Source organism: Rhagoletis pomonella, unplaced genomic scaffold, assembly GCF_013731165.1.
Source record: "Rhagoletis pomonella isolate Grant_MI unplaced genomic scaffold, Rhpom_1.0 Rhpom_scaffold_00011, whole genome shotgun sequence".
Taxonomy (NCBI): Eukaryota; Metazoa; Arthropoda; class Insecta; order Diptera; family Tephritidae; genus Rhagoletis; species Rhagoletis pomonella.
In genome coordinates this window covers 25,683,814-25,695,335 of record NW_023458565.1, presented here as the reverse complement: position 1 = coordinate 25,695,335, position 11,522 = coordinate 25,683,814, and the positions used below count along the sequence as shown (strand labels likewise).

The window sequence follows — 11,522 nt, the reverse complement described above, 5'->3', positions numbered from 1 at the left end:
TCGTTTCTTTGCAGAGAGCAACTCGAAAAAATCATCGCTGAAAAATAAACGCGTACGCACCATCTTCACGCCCGAGCAGCTGGAACGATTAGAGGCCGAATTTGAACGACAACAATATATGGTGGGACCGGAGCGATTATACTTAGCGCACACGTTGCAATTAACCGAAGCACAAGTGAAGGTGTGGTTCCAAAATAGACGCATTAAATGGCGCAAACATCATCTAGAAATCACACAACAACGCCTTGCACTGCTACGCCAAAGCCAATTACCAGGCGCTGTTGAGCCGACGAACGCTGGCGTCGTTGTAGCGGGCAATTCCATAGCAGTTAGCAATAGCATGCCAACTATCAATAAAACAAATACAAGCAACGATGTTCGAACATCTTCGCCAATCAGTTGTGGTGCGGAGGATGTTGATGAGCTCAGCAAGCAGGGAGAAGAATTTCACTCACTCAGTCGTGGCAGTCATTCAAGCTCAGAATCTGATCTTTCGATATGTAATGACTCGATTGATGCTGGCAGTGCGGTGGAGGGCATTGAGGATACATAAAATTTGTGAATCGATATGCATTGGTGTTTGTATATACATACATAACTATTAAGTATTTAATGAATAACCGTTTATATAAAAATTATGTAGAATATATAATACCGCACTGAGATTATAAATAATCAGGATAAATAGTAAAACTGTTGTGTTGTTGTTTTTTGTAAAAAGCGATTTGAATGGACATTAAATAAATATTTTGTAAATAAATTATTTTCATGTCAACGATAAAAATTTCAGACCTTTTACTCGATTTATTCAAGTAATTTTAAGTAAAAAGTCTGAAATTTAAGAAAAAGCAATTGCCTAGTTTTATTCATATGGCTCATTATTTTGGTAAAGTAATTTTCAGTTTCCTGAAGGTGACGTGGAATTGCTAACCAAGATCGTGCAATTTGTCCCCGATAGACTTTTTCTTATGGGGTTTCCCGAAGTCACAGATCTATGCCAATAAGCCGCAGTCGACCAACGCACAGTGGTTCAAAACTGGAATTTACTGCCCATAATTCACTGGAGCTTTCATGATTCCACCAATTTGATTAAACCTTTTTAAATGAAGGCTTATAAAATTAGCAAGAGATCATTGGAGTCCGATTTTTTATTTGATTGTATTAAAATTTTTAGGGCAAAGTGCAAAAAGGTAGTAATTTTGAGGAAAATCGGTTCTTCTGTTTCAGTTAATAAATGTTACATAATAAAACCTAGTTGAAAACAATTGTAATGGTTCTCCCCAAAACGAAAAGAAATTCACAAAAAAATTTTAAATGTTATAAGAAATATTTTAACCAGAGATCGAAAGTAATCCTGTCCACTTGTTTTTATTGCATTTTTAACTGACACAAACACAAACCTCTCAAGCAAAATGTGTTTCTCACCGTGCCAAATCTCTCTGTGCGATCTTTTTGTGTTTTCTGCTGTGGGTTATATATCAATCGCTTAAATTTCCCTTAGGTAAAGACATTTTTGGCAGGGACTTTTATTTTTAAATACCTTCCTTTTGGGTTATTGAAAGATAGAAAAATATAACTGGACGTACATTATGGTGATTCAGAAAAAAATTTAATTTTTTCCCTTCGGAACCATGCCCAAAAGTTTCGTTTAGATTAAAATAAGTCTCAGAAAATATGTTCCCTTAATATTAATATTAAAAACTTCCGCGTTGCACTTTTCGATTTTCCATAAGAATAACACTTTTTTTTCTGATTTTTATATTTAACGAACGATACACTTTACGGTACTGGAACATTTTTGTGGAGAATTAAACGCTCTACAAAAAAGGTCTGAAGTCATTTTTCGAAAAGTCAACTCAAGTCAAATTAATTCGCTCTACAAATCAGGTCACAAATAAAGCCAACCGTGCCAGCGCATGACCGTGACGTTGACGTTGCTTCTCTTTCTCTCTCTATTTCATATGTTTCTACGGCGTACTTCTACGGTACGCTACGTAGACGTTCGTGGGTAACCACACTTTAACACTTATTTATCTCTCCCAGCGATAAGTATCCGAGAACAACAGCAAAGGAAATTATATGCAAATAATCATTTCCCACAGAGCGAGAGCACCACGTTTGGGCACGCTGCACTGAATCGAAATTGTCACTACCACTAGGGCTTTAGTGGTAGTGCATTTCAAATTTAACTACCACTATACGAATACAGTGAAACCTCCCTTGGGCGGACATTCGCCGTTAGTAATTTTTTGTCCGCCCAAGAGAGGTGTCCGCTCAACGGAAGGGAAGATTGTTTTAGAACTTTTTAATGTTTTCATTAATTGAAAAGTCACTAATTCTTATTTGAATAAAAGATATTGATATTACATCGTTCAAACAGAAATGTGCATGTATTTTTCAAAAGTGCATATTTCATTTATGTGCGTAATCACATATTAAGTAATAACAAAATAAAAATAAATATTACATTTCAGTCCATAAACTACATAAAACCATATATTCATTATAAAAAAATGGGAAATTGTCGATTGACGTAAGTTTTATTTTTAATTTTTTTCAGTGTCAGTACCTTTTTCATCAATAGTTTTCATGTTTTTATCAGTAACAAAATCCAACCAGAAATCTAAATTTTCGGTCCATGTATTTATTATTATCTATTGTTATAAATTCATCAGAATTGGAACTGGATTCTCCAAGGGTTTCTGATAATTCAAATAACGAACATAAAACAACGCCGCAAACCAAACATTTAGTAGTCCGCCTATGAGGAGTTCGAGTTCACTCAACGGAGGTTCTTGTTTGATTTGTTATGAAAAGAAATCTTAATGTCCGTTGATAAGAGGTTCGCGTCCGCTCAATAGAGTTTTTTGTGTCAATTTTATGCAAAATAACTGTCCGCGTACGGCCAAGAGAGTGTCCGCTTAAGAGAGAGTAAATTGTTCCGAAATTTATACTGAAAACTTGGTATAGGAAAAAATGTCCGCCCAAGGGAGATGTCCGTCTAATAGAGATGTCGGTTAGGAGAGGTTTCACTATAGTACGAATAATATTGTTCCGATGTCTTCAAGCTCTAGCAGTAATAAGTCGAATTCCTACAAGGTGGCAGCAGAAGCATAAAATCATATGTATTAATTCACCTTATTTCACGCATTTCTATCCCCTTTTTCCGCGAAAATGTTTTGAATGTTGTCGAGTATGCAAAAGTAAGCACGTAAGTCGAATATATGCAAAAACCAACAAAATCTCCAGATGCGTGCAAATAAGCTGCTTCAAGCATTTGCTTAGATTTGCCAGCCTTATAATCAATTCTTGTGAAAATCTAAAAAATATATTATGATTGAAGATTAAAATGAACAAAAAAAACCCTTTTTGCAAAACTTCTTTTCAAATTTCTCGTTAGAGGTAATGTATTTTGACCTAAATTTTACTTTTCGCAGCCCTAGAGGGGGCGATGTGGGCGATTGCTACTGTCCACGACAAAATAGAGTCTGTCTATGTGAAACTTTCCTTCCCCTATTTACTTGATCATAAACATTTACAATTTTAAATGTCCTAACAGGTATTTTCTAAACATTTTGAGTTAAAATTTCCATACAAATAATTTTGCACACTTAAATCGGCTAAATACCCCTATGTGCGATTGTAACATCGTAGCATCGAACTGGGCCCGAGATAAGAAAGGCCAAACACGAGTCGTTAATTCTTGTTGATGTTAATTCTGTGGCTTGAGAGAGGAAAATTGCTTAAATTTCTCCTCCGATTTCGCAACAAATATTGAACCGTGTGAAGCCAAAGGGTATATTTTAACAAAAAACAAGTTATAATAATAGTAAATTCAAATTCCATAAATCGAATTCTTTAAATGCAAAGTTCTTTGTATGGATGATTGTGTTGCAATTCGAGACCTTTAAGTTTGAGAGTATTTCAATCCTTCCGGTGGAGTATTGACTTTCTGTAAAAAGTTACACTACCACTGCTGGCACATAAAAAATTTGGAGGTTATAATCGTATTTATACTTCCGGCGCATTTTACGAAAACAACCACTTCCCTCGAAACGCTCTGAAGTGAATATGTATCTATCCAAGTAGCTTTTATTCAGCCAGGAAAATTCCCCTCCAAAGTGGAATGCAATTGCAAGAACTTCGTGAAAAGCTTTTTCCTCCACTTTTGGCTACGGTTGGTGGCTTGGAAAATTTTTAGATGCAGATAATGCAGTATTTCTAAATCCAGCACATTCATAAGCTAGTCTTGCCAATAGAGTCAGAGAACTTAGATAGATAGAGAAGGTGCAAATTTTTGGAACGTAAAATTGTTTGGCTGAAAAATAAATCCATGGAATATCACCACAGCGCGATTAACATTTCAAGAAGAGTTAACAGAGAAAAATGTAAATTTCTGTTATGATAATGGTATATTTGTTGCAAGTGTCTGGCTATGTGTTGCTAGGTTGCATGTGAATGCAGAAACGTATTCATGTATATTTTTTTTATAAAATTAAATAAATTAATATAGTTAAATTATATTAAATGTACTTTTATATTAGTTAGAATTGCTGATTTGCATTTCTGCATGACCATTTGTTAAATATAATTTATTCAGTAGTTAATGTTGCTAAAAACTTAAAAAGCATATGTTCAAGTTCGCTTCTTGTACGAGTATTATATTATGTAAATAGTAAAAATGCATGTTAGTTAAAAAAAATGATAAACTTGGTTTTTTCACATACTCATTTTAAAGATGGACGCATTAACAAAAAAAATGTACAAAGCAATGCACTTGTTAACTTCAAAGTTGTTTTTAACTTTTACTGCAATACTCGTAGATATTATTTGTGAATAATAGTTCTGGAGTCAAATGCAAATCCATTTCCCAGGCATGCGCATATGGATGCTTGTAGTACATACAGATGCGATCAACTAATTAGCAACGAAAGTCAAAATGATATTGTTTACAAATTATGTTTATTTATTTATTTTTAATAATTTCCTTTAAAATATAATTCAATCTATAACAGAAACCACAATAATAAAAGTTTAAAAGCTTGCACAATTTGCAAAATAATTAATCAAACTTCAAAAAATTGTTATAAAAATTTAAAAATTTTTAGTTAGAATATTTAGAAAATTTTCGGGTATGCAGCTTTGTAGTCCATTCAATCAAGTACACTAAAGTCCAAATTTCTAGTCGTTAAAAATTACCGTTGATTTCTTAGAAATTTTTTTTTGTGGAGGGTGTTCGCATTTTCTTCCATATAACACATGAACCAATTTTTTTTTGTATGAAAAATAAACAGCAACACCCCAACAAAAAAATCTAAAAAATCAACGGTAATTTTTAACAACTTGAAACTTGCACTCTCTTATACTATAATTGAATGGACTACAATACTGCATACCCGAAAATATATTAAATATTAAAATAAAAAATTTGGATGACTATTTCTTGAAGGTTGATTCATTTTTTTGCAATTTGTGCAAACTTTTAAACTTTTATTATTGTGGTTTCTGTTCCAGATTGAATTATATTTTAAATGAAAATCATTAAAAATAAATAAACATAATTTGTTGATGGCAGCTGAATGTATGTATGTATGTACTTACATATGTAAATATGTACCCCATACACATACTCCAAAATCATTTTTTGATAACGTTCTTGCACCTGCACATAATATTACATATGTGTAAGTACATACTAACTTTCTTCTTATTTGGGGCTGACAAACTTTAACTTAAGAGTCGACTTTATTTCGTCTACTAATATGCATATATATACATATATGTATCTATATGTACTACATGCTCCATTAATTGACAACGTTTTTGCATGCATATATAAGTACATCCATACATACGTGCATATTGCTGTCTAAGTACCACGCACATATATACAAATGTACATATGTACAACTCACGGCAGCATACATACACACATACATAATTGCGCGCATATTCAAATACAACAATAACTATTTCATTCATAAAACGCATGCGCATATTTCTCAAGGCCAAGTAAATTCATTCATAAAAACAACCGCAGCACATCTCCCCGCAAATTCATCACCAACAAGCGCAACTTTGTCAATCCGACACAAAAATTCTAAAATCTTAAAATGAAGAAATCTCGGCCAGCCAAGTGAAAAGTGGCAATTTTTCTCTATAACCAGTAAAATAAGTTATCTCGAATCTTGGCAATTTTTGGTTATTTTTGGTAATTTTTGACAAAACACTCTATTTCTCTGTTCCATACCAATATCTCAATCATTAACTAGTATTTTAAAATGTCATTTTAATAAACATTAAATAAAAGTGTACGTTTTTTGCAGGAAAATACATTAATTTTTTTTTAATAAAATCAAAACTTCTAAAATCACAAACATATGTGGTTTTATCGGAAGTTCACAGATGTAACGTGGCAACTTAGCTCGTTTTCACATTTTTCGGTCCGAAATTGTAAAATTTTTGTCCATGACGCGCCACGATTTTTGTACAGGTGGGTCAATGTGCCTTGAACAGCATTTACATATATACAAAAAAATTATTTTATTTATTTTTTAATATTAAAAATTTCTATACTTCAAAGCGTTTATAAAAATATATTTACATATATGCACGGACGATTTTTAATATTTTTCATCCGTAAGCAAATCTTCAGTACCATAAAAGATTCAAACACATCAAAGTACAAGCAATGCAATGTCCAAGCTAGTGCTACTCCACTGTACTTGTGTATATGAATGTATGCATGTATGCGTGTAAAAAATGTCAATTCCAGTTGGTTTTTAACCTATTTTAGCGGACATAGTTTTTTTGGTTTCAGCTGGTTGCAACTGTTAATGAAGCACAATTTGTATGGTTAATCTTGATGAAAGTTACATGTATCGTCGAGAACATGGTTACATGCAGAATTTTAAATTAATTAATATTCTTCTCCATATAAAATGTACGAGTATGGCTTTATTAAATGTAAACTTATGCGAAAACCTAAATATTTCGTCAGCCAAGGGTTAATTTTGGTGGCGTCGCGGCAATTCGCAGAAATTTAATTATTTGTCTGTGGTTGGAGGACGGCGAGGGGAAGACGAAAGCAGAACAATCGTACATATTTATGCACATATTTACATTTATAAATGCACACATATATATGCGTTTGTCTTCTTGGACGAATGAAAGATTTCATATATGTAGTGATTTAGAGATTACCGTTTCAGTAATGTGCCGTGGCGTGTACGCTAGAGGCGATGCAACTTTTTGGCGTCTCGCCGTTTGTCTTGGTTCAAATCCCGGACGGACCAAGTAATAAATTTATTTTTTTTTTTTTAATTGTCATATCCATATTCGATTTTAAATTTTACTATTAGCTTTATTTAAAATAATATAAATGGATATGTAGGTACAAACGCATGCATAATTTCACATAATCGCTCAAATTTGCCAAAAGTTACTGAAAGCTTTATTGTAAATGTTTTCACTAAAATATTAGTTATTGGAATTAAAATTATATGCGAATCCAATTTTTATTCCCATTTTTAGAAAGCGCAAGTATGTATATGTTCGTGCCACAAAAATTATTTCATAAGTAGTTAATTTTAAACACAAATATGTATGTACACTGGCAAAGTGAGTGCATCCTGTTTTTTGTTTAATATTTGTAATGTTTTTAAGTAAAACTTTTATGTTATTTTCGACGGGAATTGCGGTTTTATGCATATAGCAAGTGCAATTTGTAAAAAATAGCGCTAATTTTTTTTTATTTGTTTGCAAACGGTCATGCGCATTTTATTCTACAAGAAATTCACTTTTATTTGGTAAAAAGTGCAAAAAGCCGTCAGCAATAAATAATCATTAAAAATCAACCGGATTTTTTAGCCGCTTAAAACTTGATCTTGTTCCACTAGAATTAAAAAACCGATCTATCTGCGTACTCAAAATTTTTCTAAAAACTCAGATTAAACAGGTCAAAATTTAGACGAGAATTCGTTGAATTTTTCTATGTTCTGTGTAAAGTTTGAAAGTTTGACTTGTATAGTTTTGATTAAAGCATGAACCACATTTTTATAAAAAGATAATAAAAAAAATTAATTGAAAAACATTGCAAATATTAAGCAAAAAACACCATGCACTCACTTTTGATTGCCAGTATATGTATGCATGTACATATGTGTGTAAACTTTATGCCAAACTTTCATTATTTTAAATTGTATTTGCATCTTCATAAAAGGAGAACAAGATAAAAAATTTAACAAAAATTACAAATTAATGAAAATTATGTGAGATTTACCATATTTTCGTTTATTTGCTCACAAAGAACATCACATTTCATGTTGCTCAACATTGTATTATGTTATCAACATTAAATTCAACAGAATTTTTACATTCCGACTTGAACTTTTCTAACGCTGTTAATTTTTCGTCCGCGAATAGTTTCCACTTTCAGTTTGCACCTTCTCTATCTATCTAAGTTCTCTGATAGAGTTCATGTAATTTTTTGTTTTTAACCGACTTCCAAAAAAGGAGGAGGTTCGTCAGAATATATTTTTATTTTTTTTTTTTTTATTTTTTTTATGTATGTTACCGCATAAGTTTGGACCACGCCAACCGATAATTCTTTTTGCATCGGAAAGGTAGTGTCTCAGAGGTGGTCCCATACCAATCTGGTTAAGATGCGATTAGTGGATCATGAGATATAAATATAAATATTTTCTTTTTAAATGAGAATTGAAGTCGGTTTTTTTTTTGCTAAAAATTACTAGTTGCTACATGCATAGTCAGAGAACTTATAAGATATTCATAGTAAAATTCGAATCGGACCTTATAAAAATAATTACTATACTAAACTAAAAATACTCAACATTTTAAAAACTACTGTTTGCCGTTCAACTTTCCAAAACAGAGCAAGGTACTATTTCCTTCAGAATATACTTTCTTAGCTTTTTCTTAGGTTTAAAAAAAACCCATACTACGAAATTTGCCTTAAACTGTATTTTTGAAACAATTGATTTGTTGGCACTCTGATGTAGCCAACAATCATATTTCCATTAGATTTTTTTTTTATTTTTTCGTATCCTAAAATGAATTCCATTTTGCATAAGAAAAATGCTACTTTGCATTTCGATGGGATTGATTTAAAAATTTACTTAAAGAAAATCGGGTTTGCGGAACTTTTCTAATTGGTGGAGAGTTTTTTAAGGAATGAACATACTGACTTCTTTTTAGCTTCATTTTTCATAGGGTATAACTTTTTCTAACCTCTTTTCAAAACCAATTTAGCAACGCTTTTTGCGCTCCTCTGGTCATACTGGTATCGACTCACATGGGTTTTTTTTAACATCATTTTTTTATTTCTCACATCGGTTAGGATATTAGCAGATTTGGTTTGCATTTGAATACGGTTTCATTGAGAGCGCTACGAAGACTGAGATATGTATAAACGCTTAAAAGAAATATGTATTGAGTCAAATTGGCTTTTTGTTAATGCGGTTCTTGCGTAGGTATAAACAAGGTATATAATGAAGTAATAACAGAATTTTTCTCCCAAGGTCCAATAAAAATCTAAAATGTATAAAATATTTTATGGAACTTACCCGTCCTTTTGACCGGATTAAAAGGCAATTGACAAGCGTAGAAATGTGAGACCTCATCAGTAAGTGCATACTAAAGTATGTTTACGAACACAAGCATGCATACATAAATGGGCCTCGGCAAACAACAAATTTGCAGGTTGCAGTACAAATTAGTAGTGACTTTTTGTTACTATACACACCTAAATTTGGCAATGCTTAGAGATATGTGCCACTTTTCAGTAGTTGTCTTTTTTTAAGTTTGGAATTGTGTAGTTATTGCAAAGAAGTTTTGTATGTACATGCATTGCACATATATATGTATTAACACACTTTTATGTATTTTAAATACACTATAAACACTTAACAAAACACATTTTGTACTTAAATACTTTATTTAAATCACAATTTAATAAAACTTTTCATCAGAACCGAAGCGAGCAGCAAACACCAGCGAAAGTTAAAATACGACTGAGGATACGGAATTGCAAATGGCAGAAATACAGGGAGAAAGGAAATCAAATTTTAATTTATAATAAATATTCGATTTAGTTATGACACAAACCGCATCAAAATTTATTCCAAATCTGCATGTACTACTAAAAATATTTCACACGACTCACCCTGTGATGAGATTGCGATGCTAATACACCCGTGTCAAAATTATGAGCGCACTTTATACTATGTTCACGTTGAAAAATTAACTAGAGTTTAACGTTTTGAGTTTATAAACAACTGGCAAGAGTTCTCGTTGGGGTGTTAAAGAAACTCAGAGTTTAATTTGACATTTGTTTATTTACTTTTTCTTATTCACATTTAAAAATAGTCCGAAGTAGCCGTGGCGTGAAATAACAACCATTTAGCAAAAAAAAAGTAAAACTATGACTCTATAGAACTTTTCAAGCTGATTTCAACCATACCAAGATTATTTAGCACAAATAAAAATCATAGCCAATAAAAAAGGTTAAATTTAAACGTTTCTTTTTTTTTATATTTCTAATATCTCGGAAACTATTGGACCGATCGCACTTTTGCGCTAGTTTAAAGACAATTTAAATATCTTTTTCTTGACGTATATAGTATAATCCTTTTTAAAACAAATATTAAATAAACGCCATTTAAAAAACATATGTATATATTTCGGGCTTAAAAATAAAAAGAAAGGAGAAAATTATGTACCAAGTGAAAGACTTCTAATACCCCCAATTACCTTTACTTTGACTTCATTAGCTTTTTAATAGTTTATGTTGTTCAGAAGATATTGATTATTAAAAAAATCACAAAAATTAATTTTAACCATTGATATCTTCTCTATTTTTAAACGAAATTTATTTGTGTGCTTATAATTTTGACACGGGTGTATATGCATCGCATTCACATCAAAGGGTGACTCATGTGAAAAATATTTAGTACTACATGCTTATCTGGGATTACAAAATAGAAAAATTATTTGAATTCATATTTTATGAGGTTTGTGTCCTAACTAAATCGTATATGTATTATAAATTAAAATTTGATTTCCTTTCTCCCTGTATTTCTGCCATTTGCAATTCCGTATCCTCAGTCGTATTTTAACTTTCGCTAGTGTTTGCTGCTCGCTTCGGTTCTGCTGAAAAGTTTTATTAAATTGTGATTGAAATAGTGTATTTAAGTACAAAATGTGTTTTGTTAAGTGTTTATAGTGTATTTAAAATACATAAAAGTGTGTTAATACATATATATGTGCAATGCATGTACATACAAAACTTCTTTGCAATAACTACACAATTCCAAACTTAAAAAAAGACAACTTCTGAAAAGTGGCACATATCTCTAAGCATTGCCAAATTTAGGTGTGTATAGTAACAAAAAGTCAGTACTAATTTGTACTGCAACCTGCAAATTTTTACTAAAAAAGTGTATATTAACCCAAAATTTGCAAGAGAGCTCTAAATCGAAAGCGTAATAACACGGGAGAGCGGC

At 31.8% G+C, this 11,522-nt stretch overlaps 1 protein-coding gene across 1 annotated transcript in view; it reads left to right on the top strand.

Moving 5' to 3' along the window:
* The window catches only part of LOC118746948 (homeobox protein ceh-1-like), a 6,186-nt gene extending 5,511 nt beyond the window's left edge, over window positions 1-675 (top strand). Inside the window, exon 2 of the mRNA XM_036480941.1 lies at window positions 15-675. Coding sequence (XP_036336834.1) covers window positions 15-553 — 539 coding nt within the window. The 3' untranslated portion in view covers window positions 554-675. The remainder of the gene's footprint in view (window positions 1-14) is intronic.
* Window positions 676-11,522: the final 10,847 nt, after the last annotated feature.